General features: G+C 44.7%; 2 protein-coding genes across 3 annotated transcripts; both read left to right on the top strand.

Annotated features, from left to right (window-relative positions):
- The first annotated feature begins 1,192 nt into the window (after positions 1–1,192).
- Positions 1,193–9,470, top strand: LOC131443209 (PR domain zinc finger protein 1-like). 2 transcript variants are annotated; one of them, XM_058612635.1, is made up of 7 exons: positions 1,193–1,441; positions 2,636–2,896; positions 4,235–4,354; positions 5,283–5,535; positions 6,912–7,939; positions 8,031–8,159; positions 8,517–9,470. In XM_058612635.1, exons 1-7 carry the CDS (start codon positions 1,415–1,417, stop codon positions 9,072–9,074), a joined length of 2,376 nt encoding a protein of 791 aa, XP_058468618.1. In that variant the 5' UTR covers positions 1,193–1,414; the 3' UTR covers positions 9,075–9,470. The 2 variants fall into 2 exon arrangements, with proteins under 2 accessions (XP_058468618.1, XP_058468617.1); XM_058612634.1 differs by having other exon boundaries at positions 4,235–4,369.
- A 1,060-nt stretch (positions 9,471–10,530) lies between these two features.
- On the top strand, positions 10,531–16,299 carry xkr5a (XK related 5a). Its single transcript, XM_058612637.1, has 7 exons — positions 10,531–10,834; positions 12,146–12,329; positions 12,525–12,709; positions 12,804–13,016; positions 13,473–13,642; positions 13,794–13,905; positions 14,101–16,299. The coding sequence occupies exons 1-7, from the start codon at positions 10,690–10,692 to the stop codon at positions 15,036–15,038; spliced, it is 1,947 nt and encodes a 648-aa protein (XP_058468620.1). The 5' UTR covers positions 10,531–10,689; the 3' UTR covers positions 15,039–16,299.
- The last annotated feature ends 229 nt before the right edge of the window (positions 16,300–16,528 follow it).

Below are 16,528 nucleotides of genomic sequence, written 5' to 3'. Positions count from 1 at the left end.
CTTTCATCACACGGCTTAAATAAATAAACTTTACTTACGTACTTAAATGATCAAAGGATCAATTGCTATTGTGCGTTTTTCAAGTAAAAGAAACCAAAACAGTCCCAGTCCTGGTACTTTTGTGGCCTTTTAAACAATTAATAAAGAAATCTATTAGCATATTCATCAATAAAAGCATAAATGATCAGTATAGCAACCCTAATTCTTTTTAAATTCTGTGTTATCAGTGGCTAATGTAATGTAATGTTTAATGTAATGTAATGTACTTTATTTCTATAGGCCCACAGGTGACCAGAGTGCTTTACAAAATAAGAGCCTTACTGACACACAGCATTAGAAACAGAAGGTAAAGACAAATTCATGAAGCATAAGTCAAAGCATGAAAATACCAATTAAAAAGACACAAGAATAAAACCTGTCACCACTCTACTGGGTATTAAAGGGCCATTCAGAATAAATGTGTTTTAAGTTTGGATTTGAAATTGTGCTCTTTAAAAGTAAGGAATTGTTTTTTCCATCTCTCTGCTTCGCACGGCTACGAATCGTCAACAAATGTTTGTGTCGCCGAGTCAACGCGAAAACAGCGTGGGGATATTTCTATCTGCAGCTGCTGCCTGTGATGAGGAGCTGGATATTAAGTGTCCTCATATTCACCAAATGTCACTTTGCCAGCTGCGTTTTTTAAGCTGGTTAGCACACAAGACGTGACTTCTGAGAGTCGTCGTTGTGTCGCCGCCGCGTTTGCTAAACTCATCGGCAAACAAGATTTCCCCGCCGTGACATATTAAAAGCTTAAACTGAACTGAAGTGAACCGAAGTGAACTGACACTTCTTTTTTTTTTTTTTCACACCACACATGCACTTAAGTGATCTCATCCGCTGCGGCGTCCATGACGTCTGAACACAGCGCAGGTATGTCTTCTTCTCACCTGAACACGACAAAGCGAGCGGGGGGGAGGAGGTGGGGGGGAGGGGGGATACTGTCAGAAAAAAGTAAATGTATTTGTCTGATCCGGACATAGCTGTGTGACACCCCCACCTGGAGAAAGCAGCCTCACACCCCGGGGCAAGACAGTGACACACACTCACACACTCACAAAAACACTGTCCAAGGAGGAGTCATGGGGCAAAGGGGAGGAGGGGGGAGGGAGCATGAGAGGAAAGGGGAGTGTATCTGTCCGTCTCTTTCTATTTTTCTCTCTCTTTCAAACACACACACACCTTCTTCCCTCCTCTTGTGTAAGGGGCAAGAAAAAGAGTCATACACTGTGAGTGTTCCGTCAGTCACACACACACACACAGGTGCTCAGGATACTGAGGTTCACTGAGAGACAGAGAGGAGACGAGACAGAGGACAGCAACTGGTTGCTCTCAGACACTCAAGCTTCCAGGGAGGGCACGGATAGCCTTCCATATGTGTGGCTCCTCTAAAGGCTTCACAGTAAGTGTGCATTTCTCTGAAGTCACCTTTCTTTTGCTATTTTTTTTTTTTCTCACAAGTATGGATGTGAGTCTTTCAACCTTCACCAGAGTGTTCATCTTTCTTTTTTTTTCTTCTTCTCTCCACCACTGCATGACTACAGTGAAACCTAGTGTCAAACCAAAAGATGAGGGCGCTTTCTAGAGTCGACCTGTTCCACGTTCTACTGCGAGAGCCACAGCTGTGAGACTTTGACTCATGTCTCGATTTTCAGAATATATTTTCTGCTGTGTCACCGGGTTCAGTAGTTTCACACTGAGTTATCACACTCATCACACGGTCATTTTTGAGTCAGCTGTGGTGAGAAATAAGTTGAAACATCATCTGTAAATGCCTCCCTGCACTTTTATTTCCATTTCTATTTTTTTTATTATTATTCCTAAGAACAAGCTCACAAATTACTCCTAAATCTGAGTAAGGGGAAATTCATTGTATTATTTAGGCTGACTTAACGGAATATTTGTATACATATACATGCGTCCAATTTGACTTTTTTGAGTTGTTAAGCGGAGCTGTACTTCAGTTGTAATACTCAGAACTTCTATCTCAGATTCAAACTGAAAAGGTGAAAACAAAAGACATTCTCTTTTCATCACACGTCCACTATCGTCCTCTCTTTTTTTCGTGCGTTTCTCTGTCACCGCTCCACTCTATGAGCCAGGGAACTGATTTACAAGAATGACAGCAAGGCTTCACGCGAAGACAAGGACAAACAGTAAAAGGAGAGAGAAAGACACAGTAGACCTGGCTGAGAGCCAAGTCCCAGTCATTCGGAGGAAGTCTGCTCGATTCACTGGTTTCCTTGTGAAAGTGGTCCTGCTCCGGGGCTGACATGCACAGGAACCTCCCTAGCAGCCTAGGGGTTGTGATTTGGACAGTCACAGGATGTATGGGACAGTGGAGGCAATGGGGCAGCAAACGTGAAATGTTTCACTTTGAAGTTTGTTTGTCTGGTAGTAGTGGCTGATGGAAAAGTCTCTCAGGAATCTAAGTTTAGCTCCATTCAAAAGATGACTTCCCTTGATATTTCGTCTGTTGTTTGACTGGTCTGTTTTTTCCCCCCTGAAATTGTAACATAACTGCAGAGTCGTAGAGAGTTGTCTATTTTATAAGAGATATAAGACATATTTATGAATGTATACATCTGTCCTGTAGGCCTCCTCCTCGTCTCAGTGTGCCACAGCCATGTTAACCACAGAGAGGTCACCGCAAAGCACAGGAGTCGCCGCCGCAACGATGACAGAGACACAGGACGTAGACATGACACTGTGGAGCGAGGCGGACTTTGAGGAGAAGTGTACGTACATAGTGAAGGACCAACCCCTGGAACAAGCCTTTGAAAACCACAGGAGGACACGAGCCGAGAGATCCTTACCCAGAAACCTGGCCTTAAAGCGCCGCCACAGCTCAACAGAGGTAAGATCTAATCAACGTGTCTGCATGCCGCGTAGCTGTTTTATGTTTTTGTGCTACCGCCGACTCCTTGCGTCACTCCAACTTCCTTCCATGTACTCATCCATCCTCAGGCAGGAAGTACTCGGCATGTTGTTGTCTAATTTCAGCCTTTCCTTGCCACTGCGTATGTGTTTTGAAGCAAAGAATGGGACAATGGCCAAGACCCTCAGCACACAGCCTAAGGTCCCAGTGATTAGTAGCTACTTTAGATTCCAAACCCTCTTTGTCCCGGCACGCAATTACACCGTAAAAAGCAAAGCTCACAAGCTGGGACCCACCTTCAAGGGATAACACAGGAAACGATGTCCCGGATTAAGCATGTGATAGTTACAGTGGAGGATAGTTTATGTTTAACTGGATTTACAAGTGATAAGACATCACAAATGAGATGAGTGCGGTGAGCATACGATGAAAGATTAACCCGGTGTGGACAATTAAGGAAACAGAAGCAGTTTCCTTAAGTAAGTTAAGGTTGGAGTCTTTGTAGATGATAGTAGTCAGGTGAGATAAGGGAAAGTAAGCCCATGGCGTCTGCACTGGAACACCTGTTATACCACTTGACCCAAGTTCTGTCTGGTGAAGACCAGAAAACAGCATACGTTACTGTAATCTCTGACACAACGGCACCTCATATGGAGCAGTGAGTTAAGACCAGAGAGATCGAGGCTAGCAGAATGACCTGGAGATAAACCAGACACACAGCGGTCCATCCACCTACATACATTATGCCAGTATTGTGACGAAAGAGAGATGAAAGAGAGAATATGTTCCCATTGCTTTAGGGCGATTGGAACACAGAGCTCAAGGTGCAGTTGCATGGTCAGGGTGTGCCCATGACACCTAATCCTCTGCCCCCCCCCCCCCCGGAGGCCTGAAACAGAGGGGTGAGTTTCACACCTGCAGGTAGCAGAGCAAGAGTAGTGGTGAAATTTTAATATGGTAGAGAAACCAAAGATAACACAGGTGACTGGTGTATGAAATATTCAGCATGGGAAGGGAGGAACCCATTCTCTCACAGCCGTGCAAAATTCTCATTTTCTCTGCAGCAACTTTGTCTTGACACTCAATAGGAGCTAATTGCCCGATCGCTTGTATCCTCAGGGCATCATTTTCTGGTAAATTGCCCTGATCCTTTTGGTTAATCGCCAAGAAACAGGCTTAGGGATAGAGGGTCAAATAAGAGGAGGAAGAATCTCATCCCTCTAATTATGTTTTTCAACTCAGACTGTGTCTGGCTGCACGCTAAGGTCTCCAATTTGTAAGCTACTCTGTGTAATGACTCAGTGTCCTTCTTAACAGGTGCTTGGAGTGACCAGTAAAGAGCTGGTTCCCAAGGGGACCCGTTTTGGCCCCCTGGTGGGGGAAAGCTACACTGATGAAACACTGCTGACGGGAGCCGACAGGAAGTACTTCTGGAGGGTGAGTGAGCGGCATGTGAGTTCCTAAATTTTGAGTCTGTGCATGTGAAATTCATCGTCTTGCATTTAAAAACCCTTCACATCCTGTAGCATCTGGAGACACTGCTGAGGCTGTGGTATGGCACAAGTGAACAGTTGTGGTGAATGACATCCTGAGAATGAGTGCCACTCCGTCTGCCAATGCTTATGTACATTCAAATGTCACTGAATGTGTTTTACAAGTGCACGCAGTGTTTGACGATCCTGTGCATGGCTCCCTGAGGTCACAGCACACGCACAGCTGTTTGGTTTCAGTGACGCAGCGTCTCTCTTCTATGTACGCTTCCTTCTGCCGCGGTATTACTGCCGGTAAATACGCCATACACATGTCCGCACTTCACCAGCCTCACAAACTCTCACAGTGACTAAGCAAGGAAGTGGCTTTGAGCCTGAGAACTGTGTTCAGCAGCATCAGGACATCTTCCGTTACACACAGGCGCGCTGTGTAATGCTTCAGTTTAGAGTCAGCAACCTTGAAATCATGCAACCCCAACCAAAACTTGCAACAGCCAACACAGACAATCCATTTACTAACTCAGCCGTGACTCAGCACAGCATCAAAGAGGAGTTTTATAGATCTACAGACAAGGAAGGTAGCTTTTTAAATAAGCTGCTTAAAAGGTCAGCAATCACACAGACACTGATAATCGGTGAGAGTATTCGTGGGCGAGATACAATACATAATACTACAATCCAGTCATGGATATACTCATACCTGTAAATGACTGGTGTACCACAAATATACCTCAGCTGAGGACCACACAGTATTTACCATAAATGCATCAGAAAAGCTGTGACATCATGGCTTAAGACTCAGCGCGGCAATTTTTCATCACTCACTCAACTGTCCTCATCTTTCTCGTTAACTATCTGCTTCTCTCACATTGCAGATCTTCTCAAAGGGGCACTTACACCACATCCTGGATGGTTTGAATGAGGAGCGGAGCAACTGGATGCGCTACGTCAACCCGGCCTGCTCTGTGGAGGAGCAGAACCTGGTTGCGTGCCAGAGTGGTTTAAACATCTACTTCTATACCATCAAACCACTTCAGCCGGGCCAGCAGCTACTCGTGTGGTACTGCCCTGAATTTGCCCAGCGCTGTAACTACCCTCCCCTGGGGCAACTGGTTATTGATCACATTGGTGAGTATGTATGTACTGTATGTGTGCATGTAGTCGTAGAGAGGTGTAAGGACTAAGTGTTGCTGCAACAGGAACAGCCTCTGAGCCCATGCTTTGAGATATATCTGGCATGCATTGTCATCATGGAATAAGGCTCCCGATCAAAGAGCCGGCTGACTGACACACTCTTTGTGCGGGGGTTTAAGAAGTTACTCAGTCACACCCACAGCCCCTTTTGTTCAAGTAAGGCATAAAGGAGAAGAGAAGAGTCCCGAAAACAGAGAGGCCCTTTATCCAGGTGTAGGTAACGCACATGAGTAAAACGAGATCAATTTTGGGACTTAATGCAGCTCTGGCAGCTCATTCACAAACATTTGGCTTTCATTCACAAAAACAATTGCCAAGCTTGTGGTGAGGCCACATACGCACACACACCAAAATACAAATTTACACATATGCTCTAACACACACAGGAGTTTGTCTGAGGTGTTGACAGCATTCTGGCAGCAAACCCCCTTATTTATTTGGCTTTTACGGGGGAAGAGATGTCGGAAGCGCTCCAGTGACTACTTGAACTTCCTGACAAGGCAACCCACTGACAGATTGATATCTCATTGAGTGTCTGCCATTTGTTTGCTGAGAACTGGGGAGAAGGGGGAAGGGTTACACAGAGGAGCATGTGGTAGATAAGGGTTGTGCTCTGTTTCTGTGGGCTTATGTTAATTTAACCCAAAAGGAGGGGAAATGTATATGGACAGCTACTTCTGTGTTTTTTCTCCCTCTGTGTGACAGCTTGTGTCTTTTCCATCGCTCCTTTTGACTTCTTTAGGGGTTACATTTGAAGCATTTGCTGGTATGAAATATAGATTTGGATCCATGCTGTTTGGACCTTGACTTGTGCCTTGAATTAAGTGAAAAATAAACATTATTTATGTGTGTTAGCTGATAAGTTGGCCATTGTAGTTTCCAGTTTATTAAGCATCTGTTAGGACTGTCCCACTTGTAGTAGAGAAAGCATTAACTGACCAGCCCTCTAATGCATTGACTTCTGTCCTGTATGCTATCTGTGTCCTGATCAAACACCTATTGTTTCACATCAGGTGTCCTGTTTCATAGAGTGCCAGGAAGATTTCTGGTAGACAGACACACAAACCCGATAAGAAATACACATGGTTATCTTTTAATCTTTAAAGCATAAAGAAACTGGTTGGACTAGAGCAGGTACGTTTGAAAGTAGAGATGCAAGGTGATTTCAAAGAGGGAGACATGTGCATGATCACGTCAGCATTGTAGATCTGATGTGTCACTCAGTAGAATGACGATACTGTTACGTCTACTGTACAGCTAAAAATGATTCCACCTGTCACACCTTTATTGTTTTTCTTTTTGTCTCGCAGAGCAAAGTCAAGCACAGGAGAAAAAAACAGGCAAAAGAGGACACAGCGTTTCAGAAATCCTCCGAGACGAGCCATCCAGATCCCTGACTACCTGCCCCAGCCGTCTGGACAGTCCTTTGTCTCAGAGCAACCTCTCAGCAGTTTTTCCCCTGTGTCCTCATGTTGTTTATCCAATCCAGACTAACTCAGAATTTATCCATGGCCAAAGATATGCACCTCTACCACCACTGCCATCCCGCAGCCCTCCAGCTGCCAAAAGGCCAGCTCTAAGTCGCCCTGTCCCCTCCATTTTGCACTTCGGCTTTCAGCACAGTCAAAGCCCTGTAACTGCCAAACCTTATGAAGAGCCATCTGTGCCAGATCAAGTTCACCCTGCTCTGAGGCACGCGCCCTATTACCTGCCTCACTATCCACTTGGCCCTAACGGTGTTCTACCTCATACATACCCATTCAGCAGCAATCGTCTGAAACCTCACGCAACACTCTCATCTCATTTACTGCCTTTTGATGGTTACGCACACCTTCTCCATCCTTTGACCAACAGACACAAAGACTTGACGCTTGCACTATCCAGTACCAAACAAGACCTCGTTCTGTCACCAACTGGTGACCACAAAGACAACAAGGACCTCACATCGAACAGGACAAACTACCTCTCGATCCCCTCCAATGACCTCAGAGATTTCAAACACTCTGCTTTAAGCACAATCCACTCAGACCTCACAATACCCGCCACATCCAGTGCCTCATCCATGGTCACTTTAGTCCGTGGAGTGCTTCCCTCTCTTGCACCTGGAGGATGCTCACCACCAGTGGGCACAGCTGCCTCAGCAGACTGCCTCCCTTCTAAACCCACCTCTGCTTCTCAGGGCAACACTGAGGTAGCAGTAGACCTCAGGAAAACAAAAGGAGGAGGGCAGATCATTGGCTACAAGACCCTGTCTTACCCGCTCACCAGGCAGAATGGAAAGATCCGGTATGAGTGCAATGTTTGCAAAAAAGTCTTCGGGCAGCTATCCAACCTCAAGGTTAGTCACTCTTTGCCATAGGTGGTGCCAGAATGACATAGTTCCTCCAGTAAATGTAAAGACGTACTCACCTCTGACATGCTGTCTTCAGGTGCACCTACGAGTTCACAGTGGGGAGCGACCCTTCAGGTGTCGGACCTGCAACAAGAACTTCACCCAGCTCGCCCATCTGCAGAAACACTACCTGGTTCACACAGGAGAGAAACCACATGAATGCAAGGTATGGCTCCTGCTGTTAAAAACACTTTTGGGGAACATGTTTGTTTGCTTTGGTGTGGCAGATAAGAATATAAAAGCCAATCTTATGTCTGTTTGTTAGATATGTAGCTGGAATTAGTAGCTAGTAAGCAATTTTGATTGGATTATGTTCTGGTGACACAAGAGTTGTTTTAATGTCCACAAATCATCCTCCAAGTTGGTATATGACACAGATCTTCATAATGTCCCAGTAGAAACAGTTATTTATTCAACACATTACATTACATGTCATTTAGCAGACGCTTTTATCCAAAGCGACTTACAATGGAATCAAGTACAAGTACAGATACATTTCATCTGCTCCTTTTATTTGACACAGGTGTGCCATAAAAGATTCAGCAGCACGAGCAACTTAAAGACCCATCAGAGGCTACACTCTGGCGAGAGGCCTTACCAGTGCAAGCTCTGCCCGGCCCGCTTCACTCAATTCGTCCACCTCAAGCTCCACAAACGTCTCCACACTGGTGAACGAGCTCACCGATGCCCCCAGTGCCCCTGTGCCTATTTCCACAGCTGCAGCCTCCAGGTGCACCTGCAAGGCTTCTGCCCCGTCTCTCCTTTGGCCTCCCGCACACACACACCCGAGGAGCTGCACCGGGTTAACTCTGAGATCCAGAGGTTTGACATGAGTGAGGCAGCGGACCAACTTGAGGCCATGGCGGCAGAGGCTGAGATGGACAATGGGAATGTTACTGACCTAATACAAAAGATGGGGACTCACACCTCGGGCCACCAGAATGACACCAGACTGGAAACTGAGCTGAGTTTGTGCAAATCAGCAAAGGAGTTCTCTGGCATTCAGCTACATCATGGCAGCCCATTCCCTCTGCATGCAACCAGCATCAAGCTGGAATCAGGCTGCATATCAGAGCCGTAAAACAGTCTTGCTAATCCAGCCATATAATCCTTACAGGTCAACTCAGCAGCTGTCTGTTACTGCCCTATTTGAAGTAAAGCCTCATCTCAGGCATGAGTTGCCGAGCCTACAGAGAATCTGCTGCTGCAGAAGAATCAAAACTTAATGGCCGTGCAACCACTGACTTTGTTGATTTCATGTCTACATCTCCCTTAATTTATTCTGTTACTATTCTGTATAATTGTATAAAAACACATTTGTGATATGTGTTTGTTCGTATTTTAAATTTTTGTATCTAGAGCATCACGGAACAACTTAACATGTGAACACACATAAACATAAACAACATTTGTTTGAATTTGTGGTTCCACTGTGTTTGTGTATTTATGGCAACCAATTAAAGTGATATTTACTGGACAGGCATGACTGTGTGTAGCGTAAGTGTTCCAAGTAATCACACGGAGGAAAACTATGTTGTTTGTCTGTCGGCTATGTACTTGCCTTTGTGTGAGAATGGCACAGTGTGCTAAACATCCTGTTATGACTCTTGGAATTCGCTACGCCAGTTACTGTCAGCTCTTCAAACTGAAGAAACAACAACAACAGCAGCAGCAGCACAAATGACAAACTTGTACTCGCCATCAAATAAGAATCCACCTGCAAATTGTGCACACACACTCCACACACCATATTTAGTTTCAGTATTAATCACACACTCTGAAATATAAAGATGGTACAGCTGTTAGATAACCACGGCAACACGTCTCTGTACACACAGGATGATTTTTATCGCTTCTAATATTTAATACACAATTTTTTCTCTAATTATTTTTGCGTTCATATTCGGGCCTCATAGCAGCGTAGTGGTGAGCACTGTTGCCTCACAATAAGAAGGTCACAGTGAAAGTTTCCAGACATAGACTGTGTGGAGTTTGCATGTTCTCCCAGTCGGTGTGAGTGTGGGTGTGAGTTTTCTCTGGGGTTCTCCAGTTTCCTTCCACAGTCCAAAAACATGTAGAGGTTAATGGGACACTCTATGTCCATAGGTGTGAATGTGGGAGTCTTTGCCCTGTGATGGACTGGTGACCTGTCCAGGCTGTACCCCACCTTTCGCTCTATGAGCTCTAGGCCCCCCATGGCCCTCATGTGGAGGATAAAAGAGTAGACTATGAATAAATTAATGTTAATATTATAATATAATATAATATATTATATAATCAAAAACATACCTATTTTTCAACCAATGCCAAATTGTAACGTACCCTAGACGGTAAGGACATACCAAAATTTAACTTTTAATGCAGGGACTTTGTTTCTGTGTAATATTACCTGAATATTACATTAGACATAAGGTAGTACTATAATAAGACTTCCCTATTACCATACATTTTGGCTAGGATGAATAAAGCGACAGCTATCCATGAGGGCAGGTCCGGTGTGTACAGAGAACGGATGCCCCTTTAACACAGTGCGGTGACGTCACATACTTTGACAGGGGGGCAGGCAGCAGCGGGAGAAGAAGAAGAATGGAGCGGATGTATCCAGTGTGAAGGATGCCCAGGATAACAATGTCACCACCACCGCCACCGCCGCCGCAGCAGCCGCCGCTCAGCTCTCTCCGCAGTCTGTTCGCCTCATGATGAACGCTGCCGGAGCGGTGGCCCGCAGGATGCCTCCCGCGGCCCGGCGGAGGAGGAGGAGGAGCGGCTGCTGGATCGCCTGGTGCCAGGCCGTTCTGCTCGGCGTGTCGGCTCTGGTGATCGTGGCCGAACGCAGCGCTCGTAAGTGGGCAGGTGGAGAGCCTGTTGTTTTGCAGAGTATCCAGTCTGCACGGGGCGCTTTTATATTGGCTGTAACGCATGGAGCAATGCTGTTGCTCAGCCATGATGCTTCGTACTGGAGCTGAGGTAGTTAAGCTGAGGGACACTATTGTGGTGATCCTATAGTAAAGCCGTTACTACTGAAGCCGTGCAGCTTTTTATTGAAAATGCATGGCAATGTATTTATTTATTTTAACATATATCTTTTTTTTTTAATTGGGGCCCTATGATTTCCAGAGGTCACACACACACACACACACACACACACACACGTTAAATATGATACAATGAACAGTTCATTATTCATTAATCAGTAAAGACCTGACCTTGACACGTGTAGGTAAAGCTGCACACTATGGTAAAAAAGGGACGGTTATTTTGACAGTTATTACAGTTGGGATGTAACTCATAACTGGTACAACTGATTTTTTTTTAAACACAAATGATTCAGATCATGATGATTGTTTGTCAACAAACAAAATGTTGTTTTGCTCACTGAGAGAGCAAGATTTTGGGGGGCTGTTAACTTCCTGCAGTACTGCAGAATTGCATCATAATGCTGTTTTGCCACACGTTTTATCTTAACCATATAACTGCAGTGTCTTTCTATTAGGAAATGTAATTTTGTCATTGTCATTTTTGATTATTTTGTGTAGCACTACTACCTGTAGGTATAATGGCAACTTTTACATCTTTCTTGCATCAGTATCTCAAATATACTGTAACTGTATATACAGTAGGTATTATTATATTGTTTTTGATGTTATTATTAGTAATACTACTCAATTAATACCCAAGCACTCGAGTGCTTTTGACACTTGGCAGCGCAGGGTAGCACAGGGTGATGATTCCCTGACTAAGCAGATCCAGGCCAGGCCAAGGACAGGATACATGAGAAACAAGGTGACTGGATGTGCACAATGTCTTTGTTCTCATCTGATACTCTTATACCGCATTATTCCTGGAATTATACTTAAAGGCACATTTTAAAAGCAGATTTGTGATGTAGGCTATTAGGAATTTCAGAAGAGGACAATTAAGGACAATTTCTGAATAGGATCTTCTTAAATGGATGGATAATTTACCCGAACAAGCTGCTCTAGGACTCAAGAAATCCTTCACATGCTGTATTTTATGGTTTTCTGTAAAGCTACATTACTTATATCAGGTGATAATTATAATAAACACACAAAACTCTAATACTTCCTTTCCTTCTGTGTTTCTGTATCTCCCGTGATTGCTTGTTTGTGTGTGTGTGTGTGTATGTGTTAGTGATCTACTGTGTAGGGTTTTACCTTTGGAACGAGGAGACACAGTGGGCGGGCCTCACTCTCGGCCTCTTTCTCCCGGGGACGGCGGTTCAGCTGCTGAGTATGAAATGGTACCACGATGATGGAGATGACAGGCGATGCTACCTCTCTGTCATCCACGTACTGCACTTGGGAATCTTCAAAAGGTGAGATCTTAATGGAAGTCTGAATTTACTGCAGTGTGTTATGGTGGGAAAAGAAACATAAGTGCGATAGGAACATTACCTGATATCATACTTCATTCCCATCAAAGTTGCATGCTTCATTCTGTCACTGAGACCTTTCCCAATAGGTTGCCAATCGTTGCTGTTTTGTCTGTCTTTGGCCCCCTCTACTGGTAGGTTGTGGGACTGTATGAGAATGGTGTTGCACATGCAGGGCTCCGTGGCTCAACTCGGGGCTGCTGTCATGCTGCAGGCAGATGTTGCTGCGCTTTGGCTCCTGGAGGCCCTTGTCCTCACACTGCCCCAGACCTTGCTGCAGGCCTACATTGTGGTGTCCACCGATGTGGGCTACACGTCACCAGGTAAAACTCATAGCTGCTTTATTGGCTCTAGATATTTGGAACAAGCCAGTTGTTTTACACAGTATCTTAAATTGGAGTCTTTTTATTCCTCCAGTGGGTTACTGCTGTGGTTTGTGTGTGCTGTCCATTTCCTGGGCCTTGGTGCTGTACAGCAGAGCCAGTTGTCTGATCCGACCGGGCCACCTGGCCATGCCTCCGGCAGCCCTGCTGTGCCAGCTGGTGTGGAGGGCGGGCATGCTGGGTGCCAGGGTGACTTGTCTCATGTTCTTTGCCAGGGTCTTTAACTGGTGGGTCTGTGGAGTAATAGGTGAGCATCATAGACACATTTGCATTGCTGATAAAAAATACTGATAAAGCATCTCAGAAACCCAGTATGCAGAAGCAAGTACAGGCAGAAGAGGTAGTCAATCCAGGTAGAGAGTCAATGCTTTTGACCCACCGAAACGTTAGTTTGAAGTGTCAAATGGAATTTCACGTAGTGGTGCTGGTCTCACTCGGTTGCCAGGTTTGTACGCAAGCCCACAAAAGCGGTCACCCAATGTTTACTGTGTTTTTAAAAAAGAACTAATTGTAACGTTAACTCCTAAGTCTAAGTCATGTAGAGTCTTTTACCAGCGTGAGTCAAGCAAGTCTCAAGTCCTCAAATGTGTGAGTTCAGTCAGACTCGACTCACGTGACTCGAGTCTATACACTACTTGATATGCTACAAATGAATCCTCTATCACGCTGGCACCTTCAAGTCTATTTTTGCATTGACCTCCAGGTTTCCACTGGCTTACTGCCTCCTTCTGGTTGGTATCGCAGCAGCCAGACATTTGCACTGGCCCATGGTGTTGGTGTGCGTTCAATGGCATCATGGGACTTGTCCACGTCTTCCTCTTTCTCAACATCAAAGATGGGCCGTCGCGCTACCGGATGGCCAGCTTTTATGCAGTAAGACATGACTTTTCATATGTATGTTTTGTTGTGTTTAATCTTGTGTTCATTGTTTGCAGCGTCATTCTCCCCTCTGTGTCCTTACAGTTTTTGGTTATATAAAGCTGTCTGCAGATGACTGATGATTTGACCCTCTCTCCTCCCTCAGTTCATGTTTGTAGAGAATGCTACCCTGCTACTGGCCGCCTCTGACTTCCTCAGTGAAGCATCGTGGGACAGCATGACCCTTCCCACCACTGTGCTGTGTAGCTTTCTCATCGGTGAGTCACTCTTTCTTAGCGTCACTTGTTTCAGGTGTTTTGACAATTACACAAGTGTCAAATGAGTTTGTTTCCGCGATATGTGAGTAATGTAACCCAGTGTTGATTCAAACATATACTGTACATTAAGTACAGATTTACTAAAAATGACGAAGAGGAGTGACATGAACTATTTTCTGTCCCTTTGTTTCCTAGGTTCTACCTCTCTTGTCCTGTACTACCGGTTCCTTCATCCCAAGTCAACAGAGATCTCACAGGGTACGAACCACAACCCCATGGGCAGCACATGCATAGAACAGGGGGAGTCCTCCTTCACTCTGGGGGACAAAAGCCTGCCAGCTCCCTCCATTCCAAACCATGGCAGCTTCTCCCTCTCTGGTGTGGCTGGTACTTTTCTGGAGCACCCAGGAACATGTGGAGGGCGGCCGAACAGCTCCTGCCTTTGCTACCACCACCACTGGCTCTTGATCCGTCTGGCTCTCAAGACAGGAAACCTGGGAAAGATCCACAGGGCGTACGGGCCCGGTGGAGCAGCAACCATACTGGACATGGAGGAGTACAACCAAGAGTTTAAGAATAACGAGGGCATGATGATCACAGCAGGAGGCAGCTGTGAAGGCATCACCAACTCTGAGTCTCAGGGGAAAGGCTTGGCTCCGCTTTCGGACTGCAAGGACGAGTTCCAGAGCGTGAGTGAACCCTCATCTACCGAACAACCCGAAGAAGAATTTGACAGTCTGGAGATGGAGAGCACACCATCATCAGATTTCAAACGCAGCTCACCAGAGGGCAAGTCTGTGTATGGAGACAGTCCAGAGCCATATTTCTGCCCCACAGAGTCGAGTTCCACACTGTACTTCAGTGCCGACCCTCAGTCTCCCAGCATTGCCAGTAACTCCCGATTGGACAGAGACATAGGAGGTCTGGAACACGGGGTTTGCCTCAACTCCATCCCTAGTGATTCAGCCCTCCACAGAGATGTCCGTGGACTCATGGGCCGGTTTGGCCAGCGTTGCACTTCTACACCTAAACTTGACTCTGGAGTGCTGGACTCTCCCTCGAGTGTCCCCCATCTCACAGGTCCAAGAAGGCAGCTCATAATGTCTAGAAGGGACGAGGACGATAACTTCTAGCTTTCACACGAATCAGGGAAAGAGTAACAGCAACTTATCAACATTAAAGGAGTCCACCAGCTTTTTTTGGGAGGCTGCTTTTTTTTTATCTCCCGAGTGTTGTAGGTTGAAAAAGCTATGGATATTTCACCTCTAAATGCTTATTAGCATTAGTATTTAATACACTGTGGGCATAGTATATGCAAAAAATTGGGATAATGCTAAGCTAGCCTGCACTCTTCCCATATCATTAAAAGGGGATGCTGGACAGGCAGTAGTGACACCATCAGCAGTGTTTTCATTCAGCAGCTACAAGCTAAATAAAGAGCTCATTAGCCTTAAGGGTGGCATATGAATTTCACACACCTTCTATTTAACACGATTTTCATTTTTTTGGCAGCAGCTAGTGACAAGCAGATGTATACTGTGCAACAACATTGGTCACCAGGCTGTAATAAAACATTAAGGAAGAAGCCATGAGTTAAACCAACAAACACATATGCAGCTGCTTTACGATCACTGACCTCTTATGGGTCTGTATTACATACAGAACCTACTGTTACTCATATACAATAACTGCCAGCAATTATGGAGATAAAGAAGTTACTCTTAAATCAAAAAGGGGACAGGACTATTCTGATCCTTCAATATTTACCATCGCAGAATTAGTCAGAGCTTTGTTGGCTTTGTAAAAGCACAAGTATCTTTGGTATCATGTGTCTATTGCTGTGACTTTTTTTTGTTATTCCCATAAAAGCTTTGATAAAAATAGATTGTATTTTTTGGTATAACCATCTTTACTGCGTTGCTTTGAGCAGGGCTAGTATGCCAGCCTGGCAAAACTGTGTGTGATGTTTTAACATTATTTACATGTGGACCATGTATTTGCTGAAATGTCTTTATTTGATGAAATATTTAACAAACAAAAATGTTGCAGGCATTAACTTTGAATTCAAATGTTTATTGTAAAACTGATGTGTAAAATGATGCTTAAGAAACACTAATAGTGAGTTTTTATGTGCTCTTTTTTTGCTGTTTCTAAAGAGTGAATTCATCTTTGTTCTGTTAAAGGGATGAAATGCACAAAGCAGTGAAATGATTCTGGGTTTTTTCTCTTGTACCTACATGACTGCCTACATGACATTTTCAACTGTGAAGTGCAAGGCCACTGGTGGCTTTATAAAAGCAATAAATAGCCTACATATTGGGGTGACTGGAATAAGTGTGTTTGTTATTATTACCTCTGCCAAGCCACCTCTGTGGTTGTACACGAACACCAGATTTTGTATGTTAAATTTGAAAAGTACAACACATATTTGAAATAACATTAGTTTGAATCTTTGTCTCAATGTCCAAAAAAAGTTAACTATATACAGGCATTTTTTTCCAATTCTCTCCTATCTGGTGACAAAGACGCTGATTCCCCGGCTTCCTGCAACAGCCAGTGCAAGTGAAAGGGCTAAACATACTACTCTGATAAAGAGTTTTTTATTGAAGAGATGGGTCCAAAA

The sequence above is a fragment of the Solea solea genome, chromosome 17, assembly GCF_958295425.1.
Source record: "Solea solea chromosome 17, fSolSol10.1, whole genome shotgun sequence".
Taxonomy (NCBI): domain Eukaryota; kingdom Metazoa; phylum Chordata; class Actinopteri; order Pleuronectiformes; family Soleidae; genus Solea; species Solea solea.
The sequence above is the reverse complement of the archived record's forward strand: the minus strand, read 5'-3'. Positions and strand labels throughout refer to the sequence as shown.

Bases quoted from the DNA above. Each gene is read 5' to 3' on its own strand.
- LOC131443209 (XM_058612634.1), top strand. From the start codon at position 1,415: ATGTGTGGCTCCTCTAAAGGCTTCACA. The intron at 1,442-2,635 runs GTAAGTGTGCAT...TCTGTCCTGTAG, and splicing joins GCTCCTCTAAAGGCTTCACA to GCCTCCTCCTCGTCTCAGTG. The intron at 8,160-8,516 runs GTATGGCTCCTG...TATTTGACACAG, and splicing joins AGAAACCACATGAATGCAAG to GTGTGCCATAAAAGATTCAG.
- xkr5a (XM_058612637.1), top strand. From the start codon at position 10,690: ATGATGAACGCTGCCGGAGCGGTGGCCCGCAGGATGCCTCCCGCGGCC. The intron at 10,835-12,145 runs GTAAGTGGGCAG...TGTATGTGTTAG, and splicing joins CGTGGCCGAACGCAGCGCTC to TGATCTACTGTGTAGGGTTT. The intron at 12,710-12,803 runs GTAAAACTCATA...TTATTCCTCCAG, and splicing joins TGTGGGCTACACGTCACCAG to TGGGTTACTGCTGTGGTTTG.